This window comes from Poecilia reticulata, linkage group LG2 (assembly GCF_000633615.1).
Source record: "Poecilia reticulata strain Guanapo linkage group LG2, Guppy_female_1.0+MT, whole genome shotgun sequence".
In the NCBI taxonomy this organism is placed as follows: Eukaryota; Metazoa; Chordata; class Actinopteri; order Cyprinodontiformes; family Poeciliidae; genus Poecilia; species Poecilia reticulata.
In genome coordinates, this window is record NC_024332.1 from 30211643 (window position 1) to 30229493 (window position 17851).

Here is a 17851-nt window from a genome sequence, read left to right on the forward strand (position 1 = left end):
TTCCGCCTTCAAGAAATATTTTAGGTGTTTTGGAAAACTGATCCAAAAAGCAGCCGTGCAAGTCAACAAGACGGCATCATCGCCATTRGATATTTTAAATATTTTGTATGGTTCAGAGGAGTAAAAACACAAACGTGTTTTAAATTCAATCACAAAAAACAATTATGGTGGTACCATCTCTTTTTCCCATTAGAACAACTCTTCATACCCTCCACTATTAAAAAAAAAATAAAACTTTTATTTTTATGTTCTCAAGACCATCTAAAAATGTACTTTGTTGAAACTTCTCAACAATAATAAAATTGACATCAACATTCATGTTGATTTTGCACTTTAGCAAATACAAACACACCTTTCTACTGTCAAAATATTTTATTGATGAAATTACTTGGAACCTTAAATGATTACTGTAAGTATTAATATTGACTGTCATCAAGTTGMATGCAGTTAGCTGTAAAAATATCCATACCTTCGACAGAAAGTAGTCTTTTTATGTTTTTTCTAACTTGAGGTAATATTAATGTTTTGGAGTGGCTCAGACTGACTTGAATCCAGAAGAATTTGTAGGGAGCTAGACATTAGGGTGATGGCAGGGAGGCCTTCCATCCTCAAAGATAAATCATATAAATAAATTAGAGTGGAAACATTGCCATCAGCTCTAAAAAGTTTGATTTCTGTTTTGTCTATAAAGGATTTTTCATTACTTATTGAATAGTTTCTTCTAATATGCTAATTTTGTTCAAATGTAATTTCTTTTACAATGCCTCTTGTGCTTTAACACCTTTTGAAAAATACCTGTTGCCTTTCCTATCAGTAAAAAAAAAATCCTTGATTAAAAGAACATTCATTTTAAATCTTTCACTGGGGTATAAATAATTTGTGATTTAACCGTAAACATAACAGATCTGCTCTTTACATGTCTGCCTTGAAATTTCTAGACACACAAAACGTCTAGCTTGTCTTTTGAACAGTCAGTGGCTGCGTAATGTGCGGTTATTATGCTGAGTCACAGCACAAGGAGGCAGCTGAGGTGTTTGTGATGACAGAGATTGATCCTGTTGAGGGTGGCTTTGTTTTGATAATTGTGTTTTCTGTATCTCGTGTTGTTCTGCTCCTGCAGGCTAATTAATCCTGCAGGTTAACTGCTTAAATTTTAAAAAACAATAACAATGGAAAAAAAAAAAACAGAAAAGCAGCCAAAGTCTGTCACCTTCTGATGGGGCTATTGGTCATCCAGGGTGAAAACAAGGGCACCGGGCTTTAGGTCTCGCTTGGTGGAGGTTTACTGCAAAGCCTCCTCATATCCCCTTAAAAGGATTATAGTTTTTTTCTCTCTCTCACTCTCTGCAGACCTACCAAAGGGTTTATTTACCAAGTGCAGTTCCCAAGAGGCTTTATCACAAGTAGAATTGTGTGTTTGATAGGAGCAGAAAATGGGATTACTTACTTTCAGTTTGCATCGTTTTTTTTTTTTGTGATAAAGTTGTTGTGCAGCTTGTCACACTATCAGTCATCACAGTAATAATGCTTTTGTTGAAAAAAAAAAAACCCTCAAAGGAGGAGAATAAAGGGTATTCTTTACAAAAATGACACACCTGTTGTTTTTGTGTTTTGTTTTTGTGAAGCTTTCTGTGACTTGACTTTGATTAGCTCATTTATTTATTTCAAATAGTCACGTGTCACGAGACAAAAGGTAACCTGAGCTTCTCGCCCAGTGAGGACCAGTAGGTATCTTGTTCCTAAGCTGCTCTTCAGTCCCTCTGTCCCTTTAAATGGCAGTGAATAAAAATGTACTGCTGTTAAAATTCAAATTGAGCAAATGGATTTTTGTAATGACTTTCATACATTTAATGCGCATAGTTTTTAACCCCTTAACCTGCAGCAAAATGCCCATGTGCTGATTTTCCATTATATTTTCTGGGGGTGAGGGTTAAGGGGTTAACCAGTAGTTCTGAGTAGAAATTACATTGGTTTGCATGTTGCAAAACACCAAAACCAATTTTCAAAGTGTACATACTTACCAAAGTTACTTAAATGTGTTAAATAATCAACTTTATTTCATATAAAAGTTAATCAAACTAGTGAAATTAGAACTACTCTGTTTTATATTGACTTAAACCTCAGAAGCAACAAGAAGAATTGATAAATTTATATAAAACTATTCAAATGAAAGTGCAAGGTGTGTCCTCAGCAGATAATCCAGAAATAACAGGAGAGCAGCGCGTAGTTAAACTTTTGGTAAATGGTCTTTATAAACATATTTAAAACCTACAAGTTGAGGTGATGAATACCAAACACACTGGTCAGGAGGACTGACTGCTGCTTCTCAGATTCTTTCATAAAGTCATTCAATTTGTACTTATCCCACGTTAATAAGAGTTAAATAATAAGAATTGCCTAAATAGAAATAAAATGTTGTCCTATTGATTAAGTTGGCATATGAGCTAAAATATGCTGCTTATTTTATCTTTATAAGGGTTTAAATATGTATCACATTCTTTACAGCATCTGCAAAGTTGCAAACTTGTGGCTAAGCTTAGATGGTTACTATCTTCMTGTTTAAAGGGTCAGTCTCAAATATGTTGACAAACTAACGTTTAAAATTGTCTTAAAGTAAAGAACAGTGTGTGCTTAGAGGAGACTGGCTGCGGTCACATGATTTAGCAACTGTCACAGACTTCCTGGTTACCTGCCTGCAACATGAGATGCTTCATATCAGCCAGCTATTATGACTGGCTACATCTGCCGCCTGAATATTTAAAGCCATCTGGGTATCAGGTTGCAGATGACTGGTAAATTATTAATCCCTGGAGATTGGCTAAATTAGTCTGGAGCATTTCGATGTGAGGTAGCGGCAAACACTTTCAAAGAAGCAGGTATGTTTGGTTCTTGACTTTTTGATCTGAGCCTTTTATTTATCTTGAATCATCAACAATCAATGATTAACGAAAACATCTATGAAGGGAACTTATTGCAGATGGTATCCGTGCGACTGATAAATTGCTAAGTAATTTATTTGCAGCCAGATTAGCAGAGCTTCTCTGTTTTGTGCCAACCTAAAATAAAGTTTAGTTAAACTTTCTTGCAGAGTTAGGTGCCGAATAATTACAACAACACAGAATAATATTCTAGTAAAAATTTAAACAAACACGTTAGCATTATTAACAGCCACAGCATAACAGTAGGCTACATAAAGTTTAAGGTGTATGTGAATCTACTGTATTCTGCTGCAGATTGTTAGGGACTAAAAGCTGTGATAAAGACGGAGGCTTAAGAACAGGCGACTGGTTTTGTGTCCTACGTGGGGTTTAGGTTACAAAACACAAGAGCAGTGATAAATGTTTGATCCTGTTGTGTGTTATGCTTTACTCTGAAACCAGCGTACGATGTCTGACTCTCTTCAGGACCTGAAACATGTTGAAACAGGTTGCCCGTGTGCCTTTTTAAAGCTTTTGAACAACGCTCCACCATTCTCGTGCAACTTCAGGGGACAAACGTGCTGAGAGGTTGCTAGTTTTTGTTATTAAAACTTACTGGTTATTTGGTACTTTTCTTTAATGAAATCTGATGTGAAACATGTGGTAACTTCCCTCACATGTCTTTTCCACAAAGGACACACTGAAGGGCATCAGATGTGCTGCATATTTGAGAGTGTCCGCTCGACACCCGTCTGAAATTCATCGTGTTCTGATTTATAAACCTGTCCCCGCGTGACAGGGTTAAGCATAATTTTTCACATCAATTTTCCAGATCGCCTAAAATAAAAGACTTCCCCTTCAGTCCCTCAGGGACACACAACCTCTGTGATGCATTAACATGTTTATGATGAGGAGAGCAGACACTGAATTGAAAATAAACATCCCTCTCCATCAGGTTTATCTGGGGAAACGTGTCATTTTATTAAAAAGTGGGTGCGTGCTTCCCAGCATGGAAGAAATGGGGTTGTTATCTTTTGTATTATTTTATTTTTCATGCTTTCATGTCACTTTACTGTTCTTGCATGGTGTTTTTAGTCACAAGAAAATAATCATATTTTAAATATAAAAAAGAAAACCCTCTAAAGCACCTTGATCGTTTCATGAAGCTGCTTGTTTAAAGGTGTGGTGAGAGTTTGCCGCTTCAGGCCCGGTAATCTCTGACCAATCCAATTGATCTCCAGCAGATTGCACTTCTTAGTGTGCACAGCAAGGTCTCAGTGGAGACGGCTAATTCAGTGACTGTGGGAAACGCCGCTTGTTGCCCAAGGAAGCATTAGCTGTTGCTATCGGTGTTGCTGTATTATGATCACTAGAGACTCTTCGCTTGTAACTTTTCTCAGTGCCGATGAGTCAGAAGAACATAACACTCGCCATGTAAGTATAGACTGTGTTCTTACATTTAAATATGTTTGTTTTAAGATTATAATGTGGCACATTAGTGGCTATTTATCTCTCAGGAAGCTGCTGGAATGATGCTGTCTGTGCTTCATTGTTTATAGATTTGATCTGCTTTTCCTTTTAACTAGATGTGTTTTGTTCTCATGCTGCAGTAGTGTGACCTCTGTCAATCACAACCAGCTTTCTGTTCCCTGTGCAAAGCATTAAGCATTAGAAACAGGATTAACCTTTTCCCTTGGTTTATTTGAACCGCACAATCACAACATTTTGACAGGATTTATGAAAACACTGTTGATCCCCGGATCCGGTTTGATCCACAGGAGATCTCTTTATGGGCTGTACTCCTACAAGTCCAGCATGATTGGGCTGGAGAACCTGGGCGATCCCTCGGCCGACTGGGACATAGTGGAAACCATCGGGAAAGGGACATATGGCAAAGTCTACAAAGTGACCAACAAGAAGGACGGGAGCCAGGCGGCAGTGAAAGTGCTGGACCCCATCAACGTGAGTCCAGTCAAAGCTTGTTAATTACTCAGGCTGCTCTGGTTACCTTGGTGAAGTCGACCCCACCGCCTTTGTGCAAATTCCCATTTGTGCTACTATCACTTTAAAGATATTAATAAATGTTTCCAGAGGCCATCAAAGGTCAACCGGGCCGGCCCGTCACACACAAATGTTTCACACAAATTTCACCTAAATTGAAGAAGGTATCTGGGCCACCTGCACTCAGGTGTTTCCTCATGTGGCTGATTAAGGTGGTTTGTTACTCTAAGTGTCCCCCAGTGTTGGTCTTTTGAGGCTCCACGTGTTTCTGATGATTCTCTGGTTTAATAAACTTGTTTCAAATGACATATTACCTCGTCTGGTAATGAAGAGCAGTGAGCCCAGACGTCCACGGCTTGGCAACGCTTCTAGAAACCAGCAGCTACATAAACACAGTTCTTACCTGTTCTTTTTTAATGAGCATGTGCAAAGTTGTTATCTCTGTTTGGCAGCCTAGTGATGACCACTGGAAAACATTTGGTGGAATTAGAACCCAAACTATGGATGGTGTTTGATCATACAAATCCATCCTTTATTTGTCATATGTTATATAAAATAACATAACTGACTTCTGGTCCCGTTTCATAGTTTTTTTTGCTCACAATCTGCACACATGTTTTATGATTCAAGCTGTTCTTATGTTATCATAGTAATGCTGTGTCATTCGACAGCATTTGTAGGTTTAGCACCACAAGGTAACGGACAGACATCTTAGATCTAATCATTTCAGCCTATGATTAGTTTAGCTGCTTTAATGAGGCCTGTTTCATGTCTGTCAGCTGTTTTATACATTTTTGTCTCTTTGAGCTCTCTGTTATGTTAATGACGGTTGTGTGTTGTCACGATGATTCATGTCTGACTGAAAGCTTTATTTATTCTCGAGACTAAAACATTTGTTGTTCTTCGTAACTTTGACTTCCTGCAGCATTCAAGCTCCTCAAACAGAGTAGGTTGCAAGTCTTGTCCTCTTCATCTCCGTCTCCACTGTTTTCCCACCACGTTAAGACTAGCGCAGTCTTACCAGTTGGCCTCCGGTCATTTTTCTGTTTGACCGAGGACACTGTAGATAGACCCTGTATCGGCCACCCTTGTTCTGAGACCTGCCTGTGTTTGTGTCCGCCATCCTGGCAGCCTGATCCACCAYGCTGCTCCCCTCAAGAAGACGGAGCTTCCTCCTGTCCCATCGCTCTCCCTGATTAGACCGCTGACACTATCACTCAGACATCCAGGAGGAGAAATTCTGCCTCTGTGGTTGTGGATCTTCCCCTCCCCCCTCTGAGATTCACTTTGATAGAAAAGTGGAGCCAGCAGTAGTTCATCCTGTCCGTGTGTTACTATTACACAGCCCGATTCTAATCATAGCTACCTGGTGTTGCTCTGTAGCTAAAAATAAATAGTCGCACACCTATAAAGCATTTCTCTGTTAATCTATATTGCAAGGCTGTATCAATAGTTTGTTTGTTTGCTTCTTTAAGGATGTAGATGAGGAGATTGAAGCAGAATACAACATCTTGAGGTCTCTGTCCAACCATCCTAATGTGGTGAAGTTTTAYGGCATGTTTTACAAATCAGACAACTTATCTGGGGGACAACTCTGGCTGGTACTGGAGGTGAGCGCTTCCTCATGCATCTTTATTGAAATTATTTCAGATTTCCAAGCATAATATAAAACCCCAACTGGTAGAACAAGACAGAGATGGAACAACAAAAGTAACTTTCCTGTCCTTAAACTCTACACTCTTCATCCCAATACACAGGATCTATACAAAATGGAGCATACTTCTGTGATCTGACACAGCTTGAGTTAGTCGGATTTAAATCCACATAATATAAGATGTTTGATATACCAACATACACAGCGAGACAGAAAGCAGTGCATTGGCAGCCAAAGTATTTGGAAATACTCTGCAGGCTTTGACAGCACTTCTTAAAAAGCCCGATGCTGTTGTGCTGACATGTGAGGCCGGGCTTCTTTCTCCAGCTCAGATGTGTGGCCGAACCCTCCCCATGAATCATAATTTAGGGCGGTGAGTGATGGACGAGTCACTGGTGTTTCTCTGTCTCCCTTGCAGCTGTGCAACGGCGGCTCCATCACAGAACTCATCAAAAGCCTGATCATGCGCGCCCAGCGTCTGCAGGAGCCCGTCATCTCATACATCTTGTACAGTGCCCTCTCGGTAAGCTGGCAGCTGATTTTAAATGGCAACTAAAGTGCAAGGATATTAAATTTCAGGGCCTGAACAAAAAACATCTGTACCCTTTGACGTTTTCTGCTTTGGTCACCACCAAAGCATTTTATTGGGATTTCATTGATAGACCCGACAAATAAATTATGCAGAATTATAAAGTGGAAGGAAAAACATACACGGTTTTCAATGTTTTCTTGGTAATTAAAATCTGAGACTTTTGGATGAATCTCTGGTCCAGTGCTCCTAAATCAAATGGATAAATTACATCCTCAGCAAGGCGGACTCTGCAGAGTCCAGCTAATGACCCGTTTACTTCACACTGGTGGGTTAAAGCAGCAGCGCTACTAAATGTCGCAGGACCATGCTCCTGAAGAACTGGAGTTTCCTGATCTAAGGACTGTTGTTGCAGTGATTGTGTGTTTAGAGGTGTTGTCCTGCTTGAAGATGAACTTTCACCTCTCCGTAAAGTGTTTTTGCAACCTCAACAGGAACTGTTTCTATCCGTCTTGACATCAACCCTCAGCAGCTTCTCTGGCCGTACTGAAGAAAATCCCCATAGCATGATTCTGCCGCCACCATGTTTTTCTGAGGGGACATTGTATTGAGAGTGATATTTATTTGCTGTGTCCACTAGATGGCTCATTGTGAATTGCAAATAGGGTTTCTTACTGCTTTTCAATGAAAGCAAGACTTTTTGCTAGATAAAAAATATGCAGCTGGACCTTATATACATATAATGAACATCTGAGCAAAAAGTAGCTAAACCAATGCTACCATTAACAATTTTTATTTTTATTTTTAAATAAAATATATAATTATTCTGCTCGTCACAATAACATGCTGTTTATCAAAAATCACAATAACATTAACTGAAGTTTGTGGATGAAACGCGAAAAACAGTGAAAAAAATTTTCTTGAATTCTATACTTGTCTTTGCTTAATTTCAATATTAATTTTTTAATTGTGTTAACAATTTTTTTTGTTAACACAATTTGTGTGTTTGGTTCCCAACTTTAAAGGGGCTGCAGCATTTGCACAACAACCGGATAATCCATCGTGACGTCAAAGGAAACAACATTCTCCTCACAACTGAAGGGGGAGTCAAACTGGTTGACTTTGGTAATTATCTCTCCAAAAGGAATTGCTCTGAGATATTAATATCTATTTTTAAAAGTTTTTTTTTTTTTTTAAGTGTGACTGATCTTTTGGCAGTACAACTTTGATTGTGAAGAATGAACTCAAGCGCGGGGTAAATCATACTCGGTGCTCCAAACTCTTTAGTCCCCCGCTCACCATAACATCTTTTTATTTCACGGAGCGTAGCCTGAACCCGGGGCTATTATTGCTCGTTTAAATTGCATTATTTGATGCTTTGCATATTAAGAGAAAGCTGCTATGGCAAATGACTTTGAGTCGCCCCCCCAGGCGTGTTTATGTCCCCCGTGTCATGGAGATGAAGTGGACTCACGCTGATAAAAATCTGTCCTACATAATTTGAAATGATTATGGCCTATTATTATTACTGTTTGGCAGTTTGCCACAGCAGATTGTACACAGGGATTTATTGATCAATTCTAACACTTTGCACCTGTTATAAATCTGACTGTGAGTTTTTAGGGTCTTTTTTACGCAGCAGAAGGTGAATCTCATCGTCTTCTTCTTCTGCAGGTGTTTCCGCTCAACTGACCAGTGCACGGCTGCGGAGGAACACATCGGTCGGGACGCCGTTTTGGATGGCTCCTGAGGTCAGGCATGTGCATCTATAAAAACAAAACAACAAACAAACCACATGCTTTAGCGCCTGATCAGTGAAGTCCTTATGTGTTACCCATAGCGCCTCGGTTATTTTAGCGAGCCTCCCTCCTCTGTGTCATTGTGTATTCCCCTCCTGTTCTCCGCCACGGGTGCAGCTCTTGAGGTTGCCTCAAGGTTAATAGCCGGGAGTCTGAGGGCCCCTCGGCTCACTCCGTGGCAGGAATGAGGTGCGGTGATTGGGCCGGTCGGGCTGGGACCTCAGGGGCAATTAGAATAAACTCGGCTGGAAAATGTAATGTCACTTATAATTATTGACTGTGGGAAAGCGGAGCTCACACCGGCAGCTATTCTAAGCTGACCCAGCTTGAATTTGCTTTAAATAAAAAGGATTTTTAGCTTTGAGTCAGTGGGACAGGTTCAGTTTGATTTGACACGGTTCTTAAGTAAAATCTGACCTACTTTTATTTTGCCATAAATTGAATTTGTCTTGCATCATTTTTTAAATGTTCCTGCATGTTTTGGGGGGGGATATGTAGATTTTATTTTTTATTTAYTTATTTATTTTTTGGACTCAGATGTTGTGTTACGTTGCCAGGTCATAGCGTGTGAGCAGCAGTACGACTCCTCGTACGACGCCCGCTGTGATGTGTGGTCTCTTGGCATCACAGCCATCGAGCTGGCAGACGGAGACCCCCCTCTGGCTGAGATGCATCCAGTGAAAGCGCTCTTCAAAATCCCGCGGTGAGTCCAGTAGAGGGCGCTCTTATCACACAGGYGGAGTGAAGCTAACACAAATGTTGCCCCCCCCCTAAGTTAGTAGAACAATGTTAAACATTAGAGTTGGTAAACAGGAAAGTCATAATATTTCCTCTTACAGCTGAACATGTTTTTGACATATGGATGTCCTCATTCTTATCTACAAAGTAGGTCTTGTTGTATAATGATGAAATCCATGCCATTAAAAGTCCTTAAAGTAATTCCTATGATATATATTCTCTGGAAATATTCACTTCTAGGAATGGTGCATGTCTGACAAGGGGGAGGGGGGCAGCCTCATGTTTGACCTTCTCTTGACAGCACAATCGTGCAATTATCTCTTCGTTTGTGGAAGATGTGCCCCTCTGATTGCAATTTGCATTGGTGATTAGCTCCATTCACACCGAGACGAGGCTGTCAGCCCCCCCCTTAACCCTCGCCAACCCTGCTCACAATATTATCTCCTTACTCACCAACATGCAGGAGCACAGCCGGCTTGTGCGGCAGAAATGATGTGTGCTCTTCATCAGCGCCACATTTTACCCAGAACGTAGAAGATAGAGCTGACTGATGGCTGGATGGGTTGGTTAAGTTCTCAGAAATATACATTGTGTTACACTGCAATGTTTTTTTTCCTTTGAAACTTGAAGATTTTCTTAATTTTCCTAATTTGATCCTTGYCATTTTGTTGCATGCTGACCAGCACCAATGAAACATGTCTAATTTAAGGATATTTACAATGCCTCTGCTTCCCACGGGCAAGATGGGAAAGAAGATAGGCATATAGATTTTATACTCTTTATTTGGAGAAATATGCTTTGGTTCATGTTTGAGAGTTTCAGCAACACACACTGAAGTAGGGTTTGGTGTGAATCAAAAAATTATAAAATTATAGTTTGGTATGAGGAAGGATCTGTGACGTTGTGGGTAGAAGTCTGTTCCAAAAGACCCAATAACTTTATTTAGGTACAAAGCATCCATCCATCCATCCATCCATCCATCCATCCATCCATCCATCCATCCATCCATCCATCCATCCATCCATCCATCCATCCATCCATCCATCCACCCCCCCCTCTATACCCGCTTATCCTTGCAGGGCCACCAGGGGGCTGGTGAGGTGAGGTTCACAGGTGATGCACAGGGCAGGATTTGAACCTAGAACCTTTTTGCTGCTACCAACTGCTTCACCATGCAGCCCTCATTAAGGACTGTTTAGTAAAAACCTCTTGGACTCAACCAAATGAAAAACTGGGTCTTTCAGTGGAGAATGATCCCTAGTGGCCAAACCTGCATTGGGATGTTTAACAAAACACAAAGTCATCCTTCCTGCCTGGTAACCACAGTTCTCTGACCTGAATAGTTAAGAAAACATGTAAGGTAAGGTGAGCTGATGAGACGAGATCAGATTGGAGGGCCCAGAGCAATAAACTTTTATCCCTGACCAAACAAATATGTTCAAATTAAAAGGTCTGCATTTTCACACACGCTACTGTAATTAATCTGCATTTATATATCGAATTCCATTTTACTCATTCAAAGTTTTACTGAAATGTTTGAAAAGATATATTTCTTATACCGACACTCCTCCCCTCTCTGTTCGAGTTAAAGTATACACAGTCTGGCCTTTTCCTTTGAATTGTGACCTGAAAGGTTTAGTGGTTGTTAAATAAATCACAGTGTGTGTGTGTGGAGGCATGAAATGATTCTTTCACCATGACATTTATCTCAAATGTATTTTCCCCCCCCGACGCTGCAGCGCCGCAGATGAATTCAGGAGGAAATGCTCGTATCACTCCTGAAGGAATTACTTTCTAAATAAGGAAATGTGTTTCACCTTTGGGTCTCCGGTGGCGGCGCCAGTGATTCATGATAAGATCTTACAGATTCATCTTTTTACATGGCTTTGACGATTGTAGAGTTTCTGATTTATTTACGTATTTTTCCCGTTAATGCATCACAGAGGCTTTCCAGAAGAGCCTTTTCTTCTGTTGGATAGTCCTTGACTCGTACATGTTTGCATTAAAACATGCAATAATTCAGATTTTTCACATATTAACGTGTTCCTCTGCTATGTGGTTAATCTTGCCTCTATCACTTGCTTCACTGATTCTCTTAGCACTCTCTAGGAAAAAGAGCTGAAAACAACCCCGGCTGTGCATCGGCTCATATTTTGTCTCTGCTGCTGTGTGAACTGAAAGTAGGCAAATAGACGTCCAGCCAATCATCATGTGGCCATTATGACGTAGTAAAAGGGGCACAGCAGTATCTTGCAGGGTCAACCTTATTTTTCTCTGATTGTAGCTGGCGTTCTTATCTGACAAATTAAGCTGAACTCTCTAATAAATCACAGACGTTTATACTTTTAAGGCGAGGTTAGATGTTTGTGATCTTTTTTTTTTTTTTACTCTATTATCACCTTGTCATTAGATTAATGAAAATGTTTAGGTGTGCTGCAGTGTGCATGATAGACCTACGATGTTCTCTGTGGCTATGAGTGAACCTAATGAAGCATGACAGAAGGCAAAGCTGTAAAATCATCAGCTGCAAAATTAATTAGTGACATCAAAGGTGTTCTTYGATATTTAGTATGCGGGAAAGGTTAATTGCTAACGCTGGTTGCTCTCGGTGCTATAAAGCCTCAGAGTGTCCATGTAAAGTCAAACCAGAGGGTGTAAAATTTGTTGTAAAGGTTAGAGAGGCAGCAATGACGGACAAGGTTGTGATTGTTCATCCGGATCTCTGTCGACATTACACACGCATTGAACACGGYGCGCATCCGTCGGGCGAAGACCAGAACGAGCGAGATGGAAGACTGAGCAAATGATGGCTTGTCAGGGGCAACAAGGCCCAATAAAATCACAAAGCTCAGGGAGAGCGATTCAGACTGGCCAGATGCAGAGAAACTGCTCTCATAAAAATTATAGCACAAAGTTATGGCGTAAGCAGCAGGAAATGGAGACGRCRATCAACAGTGTCTGAAAAGTTAWTTTTAAAAAGTTAGTTCCACTCAACAGTTTAATATTAAAATCCTTGTGGACGTTCAGTCAATGSTTTTACTTCACAACAAGGCAACACTMAAAAAAAAAGACACATTTGACACAAAAAAAGAGACTGAAAGCAGAGATAGGGYGAGTGACTTTGTGRCACTGAAGAATATTGAAGAATCCTAAACATCCTTTTCACAAGACTGTAGAAGAACAGAGTGTCTTTGGTCAGAGGCATCTGCAGAGCAGCTGCAACACAGACCAGCGCARGACATTCTTTCAGTWACATCCTTTTCTATCTATAATGACTATTTGAGCAGAGGTAGTGAGAGTTRCTACAACGTCTAATCTCCCATTAGGATTAATGGAGTTTTTTTWAACAATTATATTGACAGCTGAACATTCAGGCTTTCAACAAATAATGAAACTATGATAATTATTTGCACTACTTTAAACAAAGTGTAAAAAATAAACATGCAAAATCAGTCATGTTGAGAAAAAAATGTAAAAACATAAAAATAAAACTTTCCCCCACCTCATTTGACTTTTCTGACTGCATGAATTCTCTGARACATTGACTCGGAGAATTCATGTCATTTGTCTTTAAAACGACTAAAACCTGCTAATCTAGTAATTAGCAGGTCAGGTTTGTATGAAACAGCCTCCTCATGCACTATTAAGAAAAAAAACCCACCATTAATTTTCAATTGGACTGCTTGCTGTCATGTCCTGGAGTTGATCTTTTTTCCCAAAGAAAAGTTTAAATTCTCTCTGTTTGGTGGACAAATGTTCATCCTGTCAAAATGACTTTATCATCACCAAACCTGCTGGACTGCTTGATCTTCACAGTTATTAGTTATTATGCCCATCAAATTCAGATACTTCTATTTCTAGAATAATTCATGTTAAGACAACGAGACAAAATCAGGAATAACCACACGATGATGATAAAATTACCTTAATGTGGGGAAGGCCAAAGGATCGCCACACACATTATCGTCTGTTGGTATCTGCATTAAATCTACTAAATTAGTATTGCAGGTTAATAACAGACTAAAGTTTGACATCTCTGAGCATACAGAAACACTCCACAAACTCAAAATCCCTTACCTCAAACAAAAGGCAAAAAAATAATAATTTCTGGATGATCACACCTGTATTTTTCTCAGGTTTTGGTCAAAAATATTGCTGACATGAACACGCTGCCCCATCGATTTTTCTTTAATGTACTCATTCACTGTTCCTGTAACAGGAAGTCACACTTAAAAAAAAATGTTTTGATGGGCTTAAGTAACCTCACACCTTTTGTTTGAGCGATTTCCTTCCTGACAGGAGCTCACCAGTAGGTCATGATTAAGGGCTTTAATATCTCCACCTCTGATGCAGCCGTCTTACTGAAGCTCTCGGCGGCGTCCCGGTGTGCAGCTTGGGCGACGCAGCTGTCTGCGACCTGATAAATGCAGCGGCAGCCCTCGGTTGCTCATTCATGTATGCTCAAAGAAGTCCTGTGCAGAGGTGGTAGTGATGGATGAGCCAAAACTTTGGGTGGGTGGCCCGATCACTGAGCAAGTCTTTATTTTTGCACACGTGTGCTCACTCTCTGTCATAAAAATAGTTTTAAACACAGCTGTGTTTCTTATTTTATAAGAAATTAATGCTGTTTGCAGCAGTATTCTTTTTATATTACATTCCTGTTTCTTTTTTTTTTTTTACACAACATAATTTTTCTCCCTATCTGATCCTCTACAAGGCATGTGGGCAAACTTCTAAGAGCAGAAGAAAGGGGACGTTTGAGTTTAGAAGAGCGGTAGCATCATCCAATAGCATTCTACTGATTTATGAAGCTTTAACAAGACATGCAGTTTTTCAGCTCTTTGTTTTCACTGCTGCATAACTTCCTGTACATAAAAGGTCTGCATGCTTCAAAGTGGACAGTGGAGGTAGCACTGGTTTGTCAGTGGGATCAGAGACAGTGTCTCTTTTGGGGAATTTACGCCTCAGATTTCTTCTGCAGATTTTTTAAAATAAGCCGGGGTCAAGGCTTATTCTTTGGCCAGACTACAGTCACCGATTACCCTGGACGATAGACTGAAGATTTATTTTGGATCCAGGGTTACTGCATGATGCATTACCTTACAAAGATTCATTACCTTTCTCCACCAGCGAAGAAATATGTCATCACTAATGCAGCTGCAGGCACGGAAAGAGGACGTCTTCCTTCAGGGCAGAGTTTTTGTTAAAGCATGATGCCACATAGACACACGTAGTGAAACTATTCCTTTTTCTCCTAGAAACCGACATGGCTTYATGGTTTTCCACGATAGTCAATATTTGTTTGTAAACAGTTGTATGTGAACAGATCAGAGTTCTTTGAAAGAAAATTGCAGATCAGCGCTAAATGAAAACTGGATGTCATCCTATAGAAAAATGATTCCTGCTTCCTTAACCAAGATTGTAAGGAGGAGTCCAGAACTGAAATTGTAGCCCCATATTTTACTGAATAGTATTCACCGGAATCTTAAAAAGATATGAATGTACAACTTCATATTTATGGTAACATCCTGTAAAATGTCTGTTTTTTTGACGTCTCTTTAGTCAGCTAGACAACACAGAAGTCCTACTTCATGCAACAAACTTAATTGGAAATTTAAACTGACTAAAATATATGAAAAATATGCATATCAAAAATGATATTCAGAAACCGCAATAGCCTAATTTTTTTGTCTTTTTTTTTTTTCCTGGTTTAGTTCCAGCTGTCAGAAGCTGTTGACRCCTCCCTGATTTTGCCTCAATCCACTCTGAGGAGCGTCTGACAGACGGCGCTCGCGCTGCCTGGACCCACATTTGAATAAGCCATTTGTGTTTACAATGTGAGCCAGCGCTCACACACAAACACTCAAAGAAAAAAAATATCAGGGTGAATTTGTGGAAGCACAATGAGCGCTCTTGACAGCGTTATCAGCAGTGCGCTGGTATGTTGACTTTATAATGTATAAGCAGTATAGCAGAAGATCAAGGCGAGAACGTTTCTTCGGGCTCATATTAGAGGTTGCATTGAGACAGTCAGTTTCCGGCTTTGATCTGCACTTTGGAAAGGATTGCCTGCCTGAATTCTTAAGAAAGACTTGACTAAGTGAACGCTGTGCAAAATGACAGATTTTGTACCCTTACATCCTTTCTTTGTATCCTCAAAAAAAATAAAATAAAAAATTCAGACCGTTGCTGTTCAAACTGCACCGCCCCAACTACAGACTTTTGAACCTGTGTTTTCCTCCAAACACTGCAGCGTTTCATGTGAGTGTTGGGAACTAATTAGCGCAGTAGCAGGTGATTGATCAGATGTTTCACTGTTTACCTGACAGTGACAAACGGCTCAGCCTCCAGCTGTCGGGTTTGACAGCTCGCTGTGAAGACGACTGTACCCAGGCTCCGTCCAGCCTTGGCTCCTGGTGCAGCCCTACCGCCTGTCATCCTGTGTACTTAAAATGTGTTAGCATCATTACAGATGGCCTCTGTAAATGCTGCTGACAGAGGTATAACTATCTCCCATAACTTTCAGCTCTCGGTGGCAGATGCTCGCTGCCAGACCCTAAGATGAACAGTTATCATTTGTCACTTTTTCTGTGGCTGCCACAGACCTGGATGCAGACCAGCCTGTGCTGCTCAGAGCAGAAACCCTCTGATGGGCACACACATCGTCTGCCAACCATAACCTGCCAAATCTGAAAACTTGAAAAAAAAAAAGTCTCTTTGGGTCACAAAAAGACCCAAAGAATGTCTTTGGGTCTCTTTCTAAAGGCATGATCTAGATTGATTTAGATCATGCAATCTAAAGGCTTTTGATAAAGTCTGTTCTTCATATTTTTGTTGTAATTATGTTGCAGAAATCCCTCGCCCACACTCCGAAATCCTGACCAGTGGTGCAGAAGTTTCAGACATTTCATCAGCCAGTAAGTCTCATTAAAGTTGAAATGAACTTAAATGTTTTCTGTACGTCTGCATGTTTTAAAGGAGGAAAAAGTTTCAGTTCCCTTTTCCATCACCAATACGATCTCCCTGCCAAGCATGTTTTCACACCAATAAATGAATAAAGAAACGTATTTAGTGTACAAATAGATAGCTCACAATAGTTGTTTTTTTTTTCATTTCCATGACTGAAATCAAGAAATTAATTCAGAAGCTTGAAAGAAATACAAAGCAAGCAAGAGGAAACTGAGACTACAGCCAAGTGGTGCGGAAAAGTGTTGTTGCTACGCTTAGAATGCTGAAATTGGACATCAGTGCTTAAAATAATGTTCACCCAAGACAAAAGTAGCAACTTAAACTTAAATTCTGACAGAATGTAGTAATTTCTGATCCTGTTTTGAGCGTCATTGTTATGTTGATAATGATATTGTTAATGAGCCATAGTTGCTCTGGGTTAAATTTTTTTTATATTAATTCTGACTGAAATGTAAGAGGAACAGAAAGGTTAAAATACATTATGTTGATCAAATATTGCATTTTAGTATGTACGTTTATATGTTCAGCATGAGAGATGCTGAAGATAGTGATAAATGAGCTAATTACCAGAATTGGGTGATAAGTGCCATACATGTAGCACTCTACAGTGAGGAAGCTGTTACTGAAGGAAGGAAAAACGCTTTCAGTATTAATATACATCATACAAAATTAATATTATTTTACTCTCATTATCACCACTAGAGTTAAGCTACAATGAATCATGATGCTAAATTAAATATTCAAGTGTAAATAATTTAGTAAGGGCATACATTATAAACTATGACCACATCATATCCTTGTTTTTCTGCACTAAAAAGTTAAACATGAAACTATTTCACTAAAAATATTAATGAGTACTATTATTAGGTAAGATCTGGCAGGAACACATACGCAAACGGAGAAGGACCTGGATCTGGTATTTTATCACCAGATTATACCAACCCTCTCTTCTTTTCTCTTCTTCTCTTTTGTTGACGTTCATCGGTGTAAATCTGCCACAGAGGAACAAAGAGATTTACCTGAGTTATCTGTTCAATCTGAGGCCCAGATAACTTATCATTTGCTCCGCTGTGCAAAGCTAATAATGTCAGGCCTGGCTCGCAGCGATTGCCTGGAATATACAACCTTAATATGTGACTCGGGGAGCTCTGTTCGCCCGAGCCGTAATGAGAAAATAAAATTCAATTTGCTGACTTTGTATAGGTGAGATTTTTGCCTGACAGTGTGTTTGTATGTAACAAAG

The 17851-nt window shown here is 39.8% G+C and overlaps 1 protein-coding gene across 3 annotated transcripts in view; it reads left to right on the forward strand.

The window, feature by feature from the left end:
- Positions 1 to 4177: 4177 nt before the first annotated feature.
- Positions 4178 to 17851, forward strand: part of myo3b (myosin IIIB) — a 73733-nt gene continuing 60059 nt past the window's right edge. For 2 of the 3 annotated variants that reach the window (XM_008399596.2, XM_008399614.2), the window contains exons 1-9: positions 4178 to 4352; positions 4697 to 4880; positions 5845 to 5865; positions 6395 to 6529; positions 6992 to 7096; positions 8128 to 8227; positions 8777 to 8853; positions 9459 to 9604; positions 16491 to 16556. In XM_008399596.2, the coding sequence (XP_008397818.1) occupies positions 4324 to 4352; positions 4697 to 4880; positions 5845 to 5865; positions 6395 to 6529; positions 6992 to 7096; positions 8128 to 8227; positions 8777 to 8853; positions 9459 to 9604; positions 16491 to 16556 (863 nt within the window). In that variant the 5' untranslated portion in view covers positions 4178 to 4323. The remainder of the gene's footprint in view (positions 4353 to 4696; positions 4881 to 5844; positions 5866 to 6394; positions 6530 to 6991; positions 7097 to 8127; positions 8228 to 8776; positions 8854 to 9458; positions 9605 to 16490; positions 16557 to 17851) is intronic. The other variant, XM_008399605.2, reaches the window with a different exon arrangement.